The 16,028-nt window shown below is 51.7% G+C and overlaps 1 protein-coding gene across 2 annotated transcripts in view; it reads left to right on the top strand.

Annotated features, from left to right (window-relative positions):
* Positions 1-15,695, top strand: part of ZDHHC7 (zDHHC palmitoyltransferase 7) — a 30,192-nt gene extending 14,497 nt beyond the window's left edge. For both annotated transcript variants that reach the window (XM_075995836.1, XM_075995837.1), the window contains exons 2-8: positions 623-709; positions 3,791-4,125; positions 8,944-9,068; positions 11,186-11,282; positions 11,773-11,854; positions 13,032-13,162; positions 13,739-15,695. In XM_075995836.1, the coding sequence (XP_075851951.1) occupies positions 3,808-4,125; positions 8,944-9,068; positions 11,186-11,282; positions 11,773-11,854; positions 13,032-13,162; positions 13,739-13,915 (930 nt within the window). In that variant the 5' untranslated portion in view covers positions 623-709; positions 3,791-3,807 and the 3' untranslated portion in view covers positions 13,916-15,695. The remainder of the gene's footprint in view (positions 1-622; positions 710-3,790; positions 4,126-8,943; positions 9,069-11,185; positions 11,283-11,772; positions 11,855-13,031; positions 13,163-13,738) is intronic.
* The last annotated feature ends 333 nt before the right edge of the window (positions 15,696-16,028 follow it).

The raw sequence follows: 16,028 nt of genomic DNA, 5'->3' as shown, positions 1-16,028 counted from the left end.
CTGACCTTTTTGTTGCAGTTCCCCTGCATCTTGATGCCTTCAGACCTTTACTTGTGGGCCATGTTAGTGCTTCAGGAGAGGATTTCTCTGCTCTCCCACCTGCCCGGTTCTGGAAGCCACGTGGGAGAAGAGCCGGGCGTCTGTGCTCTCAGCGGGAGCCAGCCCTCCCTTGGCTCCCTCTCGCAGCAGGGCCTGCAGTTCCATCCCGCACCTCCTGCCTCGCTGGGCCTCTCCCCCGACGTGTCTGGGATTCCTTTTCTGTGGCTAGTAAGCCAGTTTATTGATGGTGGAGCTGCAGGCCAGCCAGATTTGGGTGGATTATCCCCGGGGATCTTCCGGGGGGGGCTTCGGCTTATGGATTTGTATTAACACTGTGGCTAAAAGAGCAGAAGGGCAGAAGGGACACATGTAAAACAAATTACTTTCCAGGATTGTCAGTCTCAGAAGAGCAAACTTAGTAGGGCAGTAATTTCGTAGTTAAGGATATAGTTCTGAATGACAGAACTTTATGTGTGCAATGTCTGTTGCTTATATATACTCCAGAAATTAATCATACGCTAAGAGGTGTTGTATGCTTTTCTGTCATACGTAACTTCTCTAATGAGATTTTGTTATCTTTCAGATCCCATCACATAGGACAAGTATGCATCTTAAGGTCCTGAAGAAAAGGCACAAAATGTCCAAGTGATGCTTAGAAATAATCTGTGAGGTAAGCGTGTATAACCTTTCATCAGGTGTTTGATCAGTGTTTCCGTCCCCATGGCTGACACTGACTTGGGTATTTTTGAAAATACAGCGTGTGTGCGGCAAACCAGGAAGCAGCCGCAGAAAGGCCGACGGTGACAAGTGAATCTTTTCACCTGATGTGTGTGCTTGGCTTGTCGTCTGCCTTTGAAAGCACGGTGTCTTTGGGGGAGTGTCCCATGGCCAGCGTTGTAAGATGAGGGGAACACTCACGGAAATGGAAAGTTTTTTCTCGTGTGCTTGTCCCCTTAAATAATGAAGATCTGTAGTGTTGCTTTTAGGGTTCTGGGAAACAGGACTCTATGTAACACGCAGATAAAGAGGTCGGGCTCAAAAATGTAGACAGACTTACATCGGCCATTAAAGGAGAAGAGCGACAGTCGCTGCTTACTGCTTTCAGATCCTCGCAGCAGCGGGCTTGGCGAGTGAGAGATCAGTAGTGATTTGTGTGCGGTGCAGGGTAAGGCTGCACCCTCCTCCCGACGAGCGCGGACACTGTGGCAGCTCAGATGGCCGTGCCGTTTGCTCTCCTGTTCCCGGTATTTTTAGATTAGGCGCAAGTGAAGGGGTGGTTTCTTCATTTCCTCCCTCCTTCCTGTTGCGTTAATGAAGTGTAAACACAGTGCAGATGCCCCTGCACTTCACCGCAGGGGACTCAGTCTGTCCCGGCTGACCTTGCTGTGTCTGTTGACTGCTTTCTTGAGAACAAGTGATTTCTGGCTCTCGGATTATTTTCCTATTGACTTCTAGTGGGTCTCCCAGATTTGTCACTACAGCACTCGAGCATTGTACATCACTAGTGTGCACTTCTAGGAATGTCCTGCCATGACCAGGGTTTGGCGTCTCTGTGGCCACTCTCCTTACACAAACGTACCTGCCGTCTGCACCCCCGGGTGAAGGCACGTCACCGTGGGCTGCGTCCTGCTCTCCACGGCAGCTCCCACCACGGCCTGCACCAGGAAGGCCGAGCGGAACTGGCCCAGGTGTTGGCACGGTGGCTCTAGAAAACCCGCAGGCCCTTGCTTTCTGTGCGGAACTGGGACTGCGCAAGCGCGCTGCCACAGGCGCCGCTTGCTGGCTCGCTGCCTAGCAAGCCAGCTCCCCTTTCTCATAGAGCACGTCCTGCTTGAGAAGTGGCCGTGAGTGAAGTGGCTCTGGTCAGAGGAATTTTCCAGCTTAAGGCCTTGATGTATTTAAGCCCACAGTCGTGATTCACTGAGAAACTTACAGGGAATTTACTAGGAGGGTATTTGAATCTGAGTGAAGGACCACTTTTTGTTGCGTCTGCCTTTAAACAAGCACGTCCTTGCTGTGTGCCAGGCAGCAAGCAGGCACAGAGCCGGAGCACAGGCGGAGACCCAGAGCCTCCCTAGCAGGGCTGACCCCGGGCAGGCAGATGTGCGAAAGTTCTCCCAGGTGGAAAGTGGTAACTGGACGGAGAGCTGGTGAGTGTGCCCGAGAGTTCAGGGGAGGCGGAGCAACATCCAGATACTTTCTCAGCCTCCCGACAGAACCCGGCTTTCCAAGTGTTACAGGCAGAAGCAGTTTGAGTCTTAGTCTGTAGATAGTTTGATACATGTGACGTTTAGAGACCCCTTTTCCAAGTGCTGCTCGGAGGAAGAACTCCCCTTTCCGTGGGGCTTGTGCAGCGGCGGTCGACTCCGCACAGGGTTTGCAGGAGCTGACACACGGATCTGGAAGAGTTCGGTAAACGCTAGCTGGAAGAACAGTGGGTTAAGGCCTGTCCAAAGTCTTTTGCGCTTTAATGTCTTCTATTTCAATTAAACATTTTTTTAAGGCCAATTTTATCTGATTCAAGAGTAGGGATATTTTACTGACTCTGGAAAACAATTTCATTTTTCTCTTGTGCCTGTCAGTATTTTTATATCGAGAGGGACTTCTGCAGAGTACCTAGGGTATGAGCTCTCATCAGCAAGTTCATTTATTAAATGTTTTCATACTTGCCACGTTCCAGTTGCATTTAAGGAAGAAAAACGTCACGCCCAAGTATGAAAGACTGCAGTTGATCAGCTGAGAGCATTCTTATCACACCTTTTTCGCACTCGAAAAGCCACCTTCTCCCACCGTCTGTCTGAGAGACGAGCAGAGCTTCTGGTCAGTTGTAGAAATGCTCGTCTGTGTTCTCTCCCCTGTGAGAAAGCTGAGACACAGTCAACCGTGACCCCTCTCCCTGCTCTCTGTTGTCACGAGCATCACAACTCGTGCATCAGACACCGAGAAGAGAAGGTGGTGCATTTTAAAAAGCTGTCAAAACAGTTACCAGGAAAAATACAACTTTTTATTTAGTTTCTTTGGACCCCGCATGTTCTCGGAAGGCAGATGGTCTAGGAAATAAGGGAAAGGTATCAAAAGAAGAGGTTAAAGAAGAATGGATTAATAAAGGAGACTTTAAAAAGATTAAAATTGAGGTGAAGGGGCATTCTAGAAAGAGTGTAGAGTCAAGAAACAGATAAAAGCAGGAGCCTGCTGCAAAAACATGGCCACAGAGAAGTGCGGACAGGAGCTCAGAGCCCAGTGTGTGAGAGCCGGTGGAGAAAGGAGTGGAGACCACCCATCCACTCACTCTTCCTCCTTGTGCCGCTCGGTGCTCGGGAGCACTGTGAGGTGAGCTGCTGGCCGGGGCCCAGACGGGCCCGGGCCGGGGCTCGGTGGAGTGGGCGCGGCAGCGGCACAGCAGGGTCCCTGTCCCTGCAGGAGCCTGGGTGCTGGGACTTTGCGTCCAGCTGCGCGTCTCGCTGTCCTTGCATGTGGCTGGCTGCAGGTGACAAGATATACGTAGGCATAGCCAGTGCTGTGGGACTCACCGTGTAGTAGACAGTGGTTTAAACAGTCGTCGGGTGAAAGGCTTAAAAATTCAAATCTTAACTAGTTAAGTTTTCGGGTTCTTTTCTGCCAGGTATATTTAGACTAACGTAAAATGCCCAAGGGCAAACTGCAGCCTTACATTTGAGGTGTCTCGTGTGCACGCGTGTGAGTGTGTGTGTTCTCCGTGAGCCTCACCAGCCCTGTGTCGACCCCTCTCCAGGGCGTGCCGGGGAAATCATGCAGCCATCAGGACACAGGCTCCGCGACGTTGAGCATCATCCTCTCCTCACTGAAAACGACAACTATGACTCTTCGTCGTCCTCCTCTTCCTCCGAGGCCGACGTGGCCGACAGGGTCTGGTTCATCCGTGACGGCTGTGGCATGATCTGCGCCGTCATGACGTGGCTTCTGGTCGTCTATGCAGACTTCGTGGTGACGTTTGTCATGCTGCTGCCTTCCAAAGACTTCTGGTACTCCGTGGTCAACGGGGTCATCTTCAACTGCCTGGCCGTGCTCGCCCTGTCGTCCCACCTGCGGACCATGCTCACCGACCCCGTGAGTGCTCCCCACGCGTGCTCCCCGCGCCCCACACACTCTGGCCACGGGCCTCTTGTCTGTGTAACCTCAAGTTTCTGTTAATTCCTAGATTCAGGCTGGTAGCATTTTTCGTGTCTTAACTGGAGAATAAGCATTGCTTAAATAGCAGTGATCTCGTGTATACGGATGGAAAATATCATCCCGTTGGGCTGTTCTTTCACATGAAGAGATTGTGCTAGGTAATTTCTAAAATCCCTTCCAGTTCAGATATTTCGTTTCTTTAAAGGATGGACTGAAAGCCGAGAGGCCTGGGTTCTAGATTTCACCACTTTACTAAATCTTTTCAGTTGTGTTTTGACCCTAATTTAACTTCTTTGGGGTAAAGGTTAGATGTTTTTCTCACTGTCTAGTCCTCTCATTGTTATGTCTCTGCTAAGGTGTGGAGCAAACATTGCGCTCAGTTGGCAGGTAAAGGTAAAGGCCCAGCCCGCCTGCAAGGCAGAGAGGGAGGACCATAATTGCTGCTGTCACCAGGTGTGGGCTGTCGCTGCGGTGGAAGCGAGGCAGCTTAGAGTGTAGGCACAGTGCACAGGGAGGGAAGTGGCAGGAGCAGATTGCCTTTAGGCCGAGAGCGAAGGTAGGTCAGACCCACCACAGTGCACTGCTCTTAGTTCCCGGGTATCGAGGGCCACGTGGTCCAGCCTCCATAGTGGGTTTGAGGCTGCTTCTCTGAATTCTGAGACATCTCCTGGTTCGGGAAGGGCATTGGGGCCAGTTGCATGGCTCCTTGCAGCTCAGCCGCCAGCCACCTCCAGACCAGGCCCCCCAGAGCTCCGAGGAGATGCCCAGGGGCCGCAGGTGTGCGCAGCCAGGTGTTAGTGGTCCATATGGGGTTTTATTGGAGAAAAGTTCTTTTTACTCCTTTAAAACAATGGTTTTAAACCTCTGGTACAGGGGCTTCTGATTTCTGATGTATGAATTTAAACTCCAACCATAGTTGTTCCACTGAAATTCAGGACCTGAGAAAAGAAAAAAAAAGAAAAGAAGTTATAATATAATTTTTTAAAAAAACACAAAAACTCCAACCATAGCTTTATATGTAAGATTAGGACTCTTTTTTGAGAATACCTGATACTGATCAGCCTCATGTAACGTGGTTTATCCGTGGACTTATCTAACTTTTGTGATGTCTGAATTCATTACATGGGGTTTTGACACACGTCATTTACTCTGTCTCCTATTTGACTAGTAGGGGTCTTGGGCAGTCTGTCCCTGGGAATGGGACAGTCTTGTGGACCCCACCCAGTGGGCAGTTGGGGAGCGGTACCTTAGGGACAGACTTGGAAGCAAAGTCTGTCGTTGGTTCTGTAGTCCGACCTGATCGTGGAGTCTCTGACCACAGCCAAGCCTCTTCCCCAATGGGTTTGTGGCGTCAGAGATTTTTTAAGGGTCATCTCCTCATTTCCTTTTACGCAGCAAAAGGATCCCCCTCCTGCCAAGGCCTGCTCCTGATCCCCGGGCGTCTCCGTCCTCTGTCTCTCCTTGCCTACCGCAGAAACACCTCACAGCTGGGAGCTTGGATCACGCAGAGGGACAGGGACAGGGTCCACATCAGTGATCTCTACTAGAATATCTCACTGTTTGAAAGCCCGGTCGCTGCTGACCGCTGCCTGGACAGCGAGGGCTGGGCCGATCCGCCCTCCACGGGCAGCCGTGGTGAGACGGCGCCTGTGCCAGGCTGCTCGCGTGTGAGTGCGGGCGGGGGCTAGTAAGCGCACGTGTCCCTCCCCCTCTGCATTGGGGCTCTCGGCCTCTCAGCAGACCGGCCGCCGTCCCCACCCCTTTCCTCCTCCTGGGGAAAGGCCTGGGGACTTCCAGGAGGCCCGGAGAGCGGAGGGAGGCCCGGAGATGGGGTTTCTGTGGCTTGTCCAAGCAGGGTCTCGAGGGAGGGGCACAGGGCAGCTTGGCCTCTTGGACGTCAGGGGCGTTTTCACTGAGGTTTAACGCACATGCCGCAGACTCCGTCCTTGTTTTCGGTGGTTTTAGTACGTTCACACAGCTGTGCAACCGTCACCACAGTGCGTTTCAGGACATTCTTATCACCTCAGAAAGAAACCTCACACCCTTAGCCGTCACCCCCAGTGCCCACAGCCCTAGTCTGCTTTTCTTCTCTAGGGATTTGCCTGTCCTGGACATTTCGTGTGGATGGAATTGTATAACACGTGGCCGTTTGTGGCTGGCTGCTGTGACCGAGCGTCGTGTTTTCCAGGTTCATACCATGCACGCAGCAGCACTTATTCCTGTCTTGGCTGAGTGGCGTCCGGGTGTGGACAGACCACATTTCGTTTGTGGCCATCACCAGTTGGGCATTTGCGCCGTTTCCCCTTCTTGGCTGCTGTGAGTGGTGCGGGCAGCGAGGAAAGAGATGGAAACAGAGTAGAGCAAGCTTGCTGTGCGGGCCTGACTGCCCTGGAGTCTCAGGCGGTGGAGCGCGCTTTCCCTGCCTAGTCGGCAGGCTCCCCGCCTCGCAGGGGAGGTGGCAGGGAGGCGGGCTGTGTGCAGGGCAGCTGTAGGCAGTGACCAGGGCACTTCCACGGGACGCCCCTGCAGCCGGTCCCATGGGAGACGACAGGGCAAGAACATTCAAGATACGTTTAAAAAAAACCTCCCCCTGAAAATGGTTAAAACATGAACTTGAGGAATGTGCTCGGTTACTTGGAAGGTTGGTTTTGGTGGAAGGACGCACGGCCCCCACGGACACAGAGGAAACGGGTGGCCCTGTGCGTTTCCTGGCAAGGCCCCCGTGCTGGTGTGACCAAGTGCAGGGGCAGCCCCTCCTGCTTGGTGTTTCTGCTTCTGCTGAACCACGCCTGGCAAGGCTTGGCTTGCAAGTGTAGGTGACAGGCGGCAGGCCTCAGGTGCATGGGCTGGAAGCCCGAGGAGGCCGTGGCCTTGAAGAGCCGTGTTGTCTGCCCAGGGTTCTGAGCAGAACCGAGGAACTCCTGGAACCAGAAAGTACCAGAAATCCCATGCAGGATCTCAAGTCCTAGTGAGTGCTTGGCTACCCCTTGGAAACATCTTTCTTCAGTTAACAGATCATAAGTGATCAGAAAAATGGATAGCATTGGAGTGTCTGCTATCCAGAAATGTGTCATGCCATGTCACGTCACATTGGCTTTTACTTCGGAAAAGTACGTGCACATCTCAAAAATTAAGGTGTTCGGAGTTTTAAAATTTGGCCCATTTCCTCTCACTGAGGAAATTTGTAACACTCAACACCTGCGGTGTACATGTAACATGATGGGATTTTATAAAACCGTAATCGGCATTAAGACTGCTGGCTTCACGGAGGAGAGTCGGTTAAAGACTCCAATTGTGGTATGTAAGTTAAGTAAAATGCTCTCCTTGTTCTGATTTAAATTTTCAAAGACAAAATTTAAGCCCTTAACACTTTGAACTTTAAGAAGGCAGTTTTTAGTGTTGGGAAACACCGGGATCTCATCCTTGTTTGGAGGAAGTCGACTGTGCTGGGGTCTGGGAGGAAACACTCAGGTCTGCCCTGCAGCCCCTCCCACCCCCACTCTCCCGTCATCTCAGGGCCTCCCTGCCTGCGGCCAGCTCTGCCTCTGGGGGGCCTCGAGTCCCTCTGGCTGTGTCTCTGCGGCATGCTCGCCGCTGCGCTTCCTGAAAGGTGGATGTCACAGAGGTTCAGGCCTGTGGCTTTAGGGAGCTCCAGTGGAGCTTCTGCCTCCACCTGCAGGATCTCCCAGGGCTTCCTTTGCCCCCACCCCCATCTCCCGGTGGCCGCAGAATCACTGCACCGTGGACTCCAGACGCGAGCATTTCTGCATGCAGTACAGGCCCTGGGCTGAGGAACAGGCTGGAAGTTCTTGTTCCCTTCCTAGAGGCATTAGCAACCCCAGGCAGGTCTGCCTGCCTTACTCCACCCTGCCAGAGCTTCCAGAATAATCTCCCACTGGCACGGGTCCCATCACGTATCTCCACTGCGCAAAGAAGAGCCTTAGCCTTCCCTGTTGCTGCCACCTCGGGCCCCAGCTGCCCGCCGAGCAGCCTTGCGCCCTGTGCCTGTCCCCAGTCAACACGGCACTGCACGGGCCTCCGTGCTCTCCCTGGGCCTCCAGCTCACGGCCCCCTAAGGCGTCTCTCTCTGCTGCTTCCCTGTCGATTGTCCTCTCCGATTGTCCTCTCCGGCTCCTCTAGCTTGGGGTGCGGGCAAGGTCACACCTTCGGACAGGGCTCCGGAGGGGCTGCCTCGTGCCAGACACAGATTGGGTCAGGTAGGCCCCAGGCAGGGCCACGGGTGCCAGGTTTGTGAACACTTCTGAGAAGGCTGGCAGAGACACCGATGTATTGCAAAACTTCAGCAGCAGGAGATAAAGTCCTTTTTGAGATTGCTCTGTTTGTGGTTCCCCTCCTGCCTCTGATAAGGAAACCCTGGCGGGACTTATCAGTTAGACCCTCCCCTTTGGAAGGGCGAGGGGGAAACTGTGGGAAACGGTGTTGACAGTAACGCCCTGCCTGCTGGGGCCAGTGCCCTTGTGTGCGGACACACCTCGCCTCTGGCGGGTTCTGCAGTAAGCTGGGAAACAGGCAGTTCAGCAATTTATGAAAGGATGATAAGGTATTTATTTTTTGTTTAATACATATATTTTTTGTGGAAAATAAAACTTACGGTCCTACCCAATTAATAGTTATTTTTCATATGCTTTAAGTGGTAGCTATAGCATTATAAGTTATTCGATGACCTATAAAAGCTAGGATGAATTCTTGACTTTTCCTTCTCTCCAACTAAAATCCATTCTCACTGTACCGTAGGGGGCAGTGCCCAAAGGGAACGCGACGAAGGAGTACATGGAGAGCCTGCAGCTGAAGCCGGGGGAGGTGATCTACAAGTGTCCCAAGTGCTGCTGCATCAAGCCCGAGCGCGCCCACCACTGCAGGTACCGCGGCCCCGTCCAGGCAGTGTCGAGTGGCCGGAGGGTGTCATTCTCCTTCCCGGGTAGAGAGCTGAGGCCAAGGGCCAGTGCCAGCTGAGTGCCCTGGAGTCTTGCCCAGAGTTGGGAAACAGGACAGAATTTGGGATCCCTTCCTACCCGCGGAGGCTCGTAGGTGACAGCCAGAGGAAGTGACGGGGCACCTGCTTCTGTTTCCGTGGCCTGGCTGCCACAGGCCGGCACATGTGTGCTCAGCATCTCTTGGGCACAGCTAGGAGGATGGCTTAGAACCTTCCCCTCACTCCTGCTCCTGGTTCCTTCCAGCCCGATAAACAGCGGGGTTGTTGTGTGTTAGCCTTTGTCCTTACCAGGTGTGGTGTTGCAGTGTAGACGCTAGCTTCTTTTGGACATGCTCCCAGACACCAGTTAGACTACGTTTTTTAAAAAATAGAATATTCATATATCCTTTGACTATCTGGCTCATTTATTAATAGAATTTCAGGCTCTCACACTCCCCCGCTGGTCTTTTGTCCACTCCCCCAGCTCTGCTGACTCCTGACTTTCAGACTGTGTGTTTGCTCCTGGGCTGGGCGCGCAGCTCACGCCTGGGATCCTAGCCCTCTGGGAGGCCGAGGCAGGAGGATCGCTCAAGCTTAGGAGTTAGAGACCAGTGTGTTTGCTTGTAGGTGTCAAACTTGGACAGTCTGGGTATATGTCTCCACTCCTTGAATGGTTGTCACCCATCTCTGCACTGTCAAACTGATAGGGCATGGTTGTGCCTAGACAGTGCCTTTTTCCTGCGGAGTTGCGCTGTGATAAGCAACTTACTTAATACACAGACACACTTGCCAAGACACATGAATGAGGATGAGCTGGAGACAGACTCCAACAGGAGGAAGCAGCTGTCGAGGGGGCTCTGAGTACTTTATGACTATCGTGAAAGTATTAAAAGGTTCATATCCCCACAATCTTGCCAGAAAGTAAAAAAAGCAGGAAATGGTATAGGATAGCAGATTGGCGGTTGTCTTGGCCAGGGGAGTGACTACTGCCTGTGGGCATAAGGTTTCTTTGTGGACGATGGAATGTTCTACAATTAGATGGTGATGGTCTCTCAACTCTACAATTATAATAAAAATCATTGAGCAGTACATTTAAAGTGGGTGAACTTTTATGGTACGTAAATTATACTTCAGTAGATCTGTTTAAAAAGATGAAATGGGAATGTTTTGGAAGTTGGGTGCAGCAGAAGTCAGGCAGAGAACCTGAGTCAGGGAACAGAAGGTGATACTATTATAGAAGGTCTACCTGGAGTGAAGAAATCTGCAGCCATGGATGTTTCGCTTGATGTAATTAAATGGTGCAAGCTATTTCTAAAAGAATAATTGACGGCAAATTAGTTATTTAAAATTAGACAGGCCAAGCGTGGTGTCTCACATCTGTAATCCCAGTACTGTGGGAGGCCAAGGTGGGAGGATCACTTGAGCTCAGTTTGAGACCAGTTGAGTAAGATCAAGACTCCCTACTAAAAACAGAAAAATTAACTGGGCGTGGTAGTGCACACCTGTAGTCCCATCTACACAGAAGGTTGAGACAAGCAGATCGCTGGAGCCCAGGAGTTTGAGGTTGCAGTGAGCTACAATGATGCCACAGCACTCGATCCAGGGTGACAGAGTGAGACTGTCAAAAAAAAAAGTTGGATATGTGGTATGTTTGGGGAAAAAATAAAATAAAACTATAAAAACATGATTTTATGCGCGGGTGTATATATAGATAGTTGGATGATTTGAGATGAATAATTTGAAGATGCCAAGAATTTCTTTCTTTGAAGGCAAAAGTTCAAATTTTTTTTTCTAAATAGAATTTGTAAGATTGCCAAATCGGAACATTATTGATAGGTTTGCGCGCTCCAGTTCTTCTGGGAGCCTCTGAAACTTGTGAAATATAACTTGTAACCTTTGCCCCGAACCTGTTAGTCCATTTTACTTAGGAAATGAGATATTCCAATTGATGAAAATGATAAACTTTAAAGGGTATAGCGAGTATGTATTATTACAGAACATTCATTCTAATTTTCCTCCACCTTGGTTGTTACTCTGGTTTCAAAATCAAACTCTCCTTTTCAGTATTTGCAAAAGATGTATTCGGAAAATGGATCATCACTGCCCCTGGGTGAACAATTGTGTAGGAGAAAAGAATCAGAGGTTTTTTGTGCTCTTCACTGTAAGTAAAAAGTATTTTTGTAGTGACTTATATTGAGTTAGAATAAATTTCCCTGCTTCAGATAAGATTCTAGTTAAAGAATTTCTAGCACCAGACCAGTGTCTTTCCAGCTGTTTCTCCAGGATTCGAATTATAGTACTGTGCTACCATAAGTAGGAAAGAGCCCCAGCAGATTAACACGTGTCGCTTGTATTATGTCAGATGTTCACTGTGGTTTAATTCTCTGTCAGATGCCTTAAATCACCATCGTCAGTGGGGTCTTCCTAAACTATGTTAGAGCTTGTTTCTCTATTGCATATACTTCTATAAAATTATTTTACTTGGTCCCATATGGTCTCAGGTAGGCAAATGTCAACTACTGCAATTTATTGCTTCCCTCATTTTTTCCCTGAAAAATAAAATGGAAGTGTAAACGTAATGTTTCCTCAGCTATTGCTCCTAGAAAGATTTAATTGTTTAAAAGGCACTAACCAGTTTCCTCTCATTCTAGATGTACATAGCTCTGTCTTCAGTCCATGCTCTGATCCTCTGTGGATTTCAGTTCATTTCCTGTGTCCGAGGGCAGTGGACCGGTGAGCTCCGGTTTTGTCTGTCATTCCCGGAAGCGCGTGCTGTCGGGTTAAAAGGGGAGAAGGTTAAAGGAAGAATTTATTTTCCACTTTTGAAGGAAATCTTTGCAGTTAATTCAGGAATTGAGTTTTTAAAGAAAAGAATATGGTGATGAAGTTATTTTTATTTTTATTATTTTTTTGAGACAGAGTCTCGCTTTGTTGCCCAGGCTATAGTGAGTGCCGTGGCGTCAGCCTCGCTCACAGCAACCTCAGACTCCTGGGCTCACGCGATCCTCCTGCCTCGGCCTCCCGAGTAGCTGGGGCTACAGGCATGCGCCACCACGCCCAGCTAATTTTTTCTATATATATTAGTTGGCCAATTAATTTTTCTATTTATAGTAGAGACGGGGTCTCGCTCTTGCTCAGGCTGGTTTCGAACTCCTGACTTCGAGCAATCTGCCCGCCTCGGCCTCCCAGAGTGCTAGGATGACAGGCGTGAGCATGGTGATGAAGTTCTAACACCGCCATTTTGCTAGTTTAATATCTATTATGTGCATTTTTAATATATATATTTTATTTTCTCTCTTTGTTTTTCTTTAATGCCTTGCATCACCATTCCCAATATTATGCAGATATTTGAGACTAGAGGAGAGTTAGTATTGTTTCCACCAAACCTCGCGTTTGCTTTCTGGTTAGCTAACTCACCGCTGTTCAAAGCAGTCCCTGGCATTACTTCCTATGAGTGAGTTCAAGCACGTATAAAAGCAGGCATTGTCTAAGCCACAGATACGCAGTTGGGTGCCGATAGGTCCGTGCCACCCCAGGGGACAGAGGGAGTGGCCTCCCGTGAGGACTACTCACAGTGTAGATACACCTGACTCTTCTCATCCGGCCGGAGTTGCGCTATGATAAGCAACTTACTTAATACACAGACACGGCGTCAGCAGGACCCTCAGGCGACACAGAACCTTTCGAAACTGCTGGCAGGACACGGCGGTGTGGATTTCTGACGGAAGGGCCGCCCTCCTCTGCTGCTTGCAGAGCAGTGGGCGTGCCCTATCCCGAGCACACGCGCCCGTTCCTCCACGGAAGCCGGCGGAGGGCTGGCACGGGGGTCCCTCTGCGCTAGGCGCCCCGCGGTTTGGGATGCTCATTACGCCCTGACGTCCGGTTCTAACCGGCTTTTCCTTGTTCGCAGAATGCAGTGACTTTTCACCTCCAATAACTGTGATCCTGTTGATCTTCCTGTGCCTTGAGGGTGTTCTGTTTTTCACTTTCACCGCAGTCATGTTCGGCACCCAGATCCACTCCATATGCAACGACGAGACGGTAGGCCGCGTGCGCGCGTTTGCCTGTTGTGTGGCCAAAGCTTGAGTGCACGGGAACCCTAACGTCAGCAACAGGTGCTTGCGTGTGAACGGGGGAGACTAGCCCGACGGCCCTGATGAGCGCAGGCAGGCCCGCGTTGGCCGCTCCTTGCATGCCCACGGTGCGCATTTCAAGGGTCGGTTTGACCGCGGGGTCTGCAGGGCCAGGCAGGCCCCCGGAGCAGCTCGGGGAACTGAACGCCTTCGTGCCCTGGCACTGTGGCGCCAGAGCAGGCACCCAGTAACAACTAAATAGAAACGTTGGCGCCCGGGCTTGGAGGCCTGTGGGCTGTCTGGTGGGCTGCCCGGAGGGGGCCGCAGCCCGGCCGTCTCTGCAGCCTCGCGTGTGCACGGAGGACCCGGGCAGGTGGGGAGCCGGGAGGGAGAGCCCACCCTACAGTCACCGGGAGCCCACGCTGCTCTGGAACGCAGTGGGCTTCTGAGGTTGGGTGGTGTCCCTTGTTTTAGCCACCTGGCGCGACCTGTGTCTGCCGAGGTTCCTAGAGCTGCCGCCACTTGCTGTTCTTTCTGCTTCCAGGAGATTGAGAGGCTGAAGAGTGAGAAGCCCACGTGGGAGCGGAGGCTTCGGTGGGAAGGGATGAAGTCTGTCTTCGGGGGGCCCCCTTCGCTCCTCTGGATGAACCCCTTCGTCGGCTTCCGATTCAGGCGCCTGCCAATGAGACCCAGGAAAGGAGGCCCGGAGTTCTCTGTGTGAGCCCCATCAGGCTGAACTTCTGGCGGACTTGAGTTGTTTACCCGGGGTCTGAACGGGTATCCAGAGCTCACCTCTGACCAGCAGGCACGTGGAACCCGCGCGAGCCAGTTGCTGGCAGCAAGCAGAGTCTTCTGCACTCACAGTCACAGCCGGCAGGTTTCCAGACTGGACGAGGCTGTCCTCAGTGTTCACCCGCACCACTAACGGAAGGTGTGTGGCCACGTGACCAAGCCAAATGTCATCACCTTCCTGCACCGTTAGGATTTTTGTTAAAGAGTACTTTGCATTTTCGAAGAAGCTGTTTGGGATGTTACATGGGTTATTAAAATCCTATGTTATAAGCTGCTTTTTTTCAATCACGAAGAAAACAAAGTCAATCCAGTGAACAAGAACTCTCAGACCGGTCACTCCAGGGAGTTCCTGCCGCCCCGGGGCATGAGTGCCGCCCGCGGTCCCTGCAGGGCGTCACGTGGAAGGACGTTTGGCCTCGACCAGCTCTGACGCTGTGCACTGAAGTCGCAGGAGAGCCGCGCGCTGACCAGCGGGGCGGCTTCCGGGACCCTCCCCGCCCTTCCAGCGAGTGTGTTTGTGCGCGTGTCTGTGCGTGTGTGGGCTGTGTGCATGTGTGTTGAACTGGCAGTGTTGTGTAGACGATGTGACACGTGTCGGCTGTGTACAGCAAACAAGCTATTTTTTAGAAGCCGAGTTTCAGGGAAGAGGGAGAGCTGCCGCGGGGCTGCCCGCGGGGTCACCATGAATGTATCGCATACTGGGAATATCTCGATCCAAAGAACAATCATTCCTGTGCGCGCCTTTGTGGCCCTCCTGTTTTAGTTTTGTTTTAAAGATCTTGGGTGCGTTAGGGCCTTGGAACTGATTTTTGTTGTTGTTCCAGCCCAGTGAGCAGTGTGTAAATGGCTCCTCGGCGAGAGGAGAGCAGAGTGTCACGGTGGCCTGGCGTGCTGCACAGCGCGGGGTGCTGGCGGGGCGGGGCAGGAGAGGCGGGCGTTGGCTGGGAAGGTGGGGGGACCACCAGGCAGCCGGCCCCCAGCAGGAGTGACTCCACACGCCTGGTCGCAGGCAGCGCTGACACCACGCAGTCAGGATGGCCGCAGCCTGTCGCGGTTGTGTGTCTCCACCCCACAGCTCGAGTGGTAAAATAGGCTCCTTGGTGCGGAGCTTAAAATTATGCCAGAAAGCAAACAGCTCCCCTCCTCGGGGACTTGCCTTAAACTTGCCTGGTTTGTACATTTTTTGCCGGTCGCACCAAGAAACAATCTGTGACGAAATCTGAGGGTCTTCCTTGAAGAAAGTGGGTGTCTCCCTCCTGCGAGCTTCTTGCCTTCTGTTCGCCTGCGAGCTGTCCTGCTCTGTGTCCGGTCACTCTGCCCTGCCACCGCTCACGCACAACCGCAAGGGACCCGCTCAGACGCGAGCCTGGCTGAGGGAAGGGGCCCGCAGGATGCTCTGACGGGGACTCGGTCGCGCAGGGGACGGACTGTTGCAGCCAGAGGGGCAGAACACATCGCAGGTGATGCAGGACGGAGTTTCCAGAGACTGTTTTGCATACTCATTTGCACATCTGTTGTCTGGGTTGGGCGTTTGAGGCTTTTAATATGTATATCCTGTTTATCAATAAAAAACAAATTATTGAAGTGGTTGAATCCTGTGAGACTTGGCAAGTGTGTGAAATCAAGTATACTTGACTTTTCAACCTCTTCTTTCAATGTAACTTTTATATGAAATAAAGTAACCAATAATTGACAGTTCTCAAACAGTCTCCTGGGCCCCCGGTGGTTCTTCCTGCGTGTCGTGTGTTTTCGGTGGTGGTTCTTCTGTGGCGTGTGGCCCAGCCCGGGCCGTCCCAGTCACTCCTCTGCAGCGTCCAGCACCTCCAGCCCCTTCCACGCCCGTGATGAGAGACGGGGCGCGCGGGCTGCTCAGGACTGCTCCCCTCCCACTTCCCACCGCTCCTTCAACGCTCTACTCTAAGCCGACTCGCGTCGTTCTGCTTAGCTTTATCCTAAAGAGTCCTGTCATCATTGTTTTTTTTTTTAGTGCATGTTGAAATAACAATCTTAAAAATCTCTGCAGAGTCCAGAATGTCAGGTAC

The sequence above is a fragment of the Microcebus murinus genome, chromosome 20 (genome assembly GCF_040939455.1).
Source record: "Microcebus murinus isolate Inina chromosome 20, M.murinus_Inina_mat1.0, whole genome shotgun sequence".
NCBI lineage: Eukaryota > Metazoa > Chordata > Mammalia > Primates > Cheirogaleidae > Microcebus > Microcebus murinus.
Note: the sequence above shows the minus strand (reverse complement) of the source record. Positions and strands in the feature narration are given on the sequence as shown.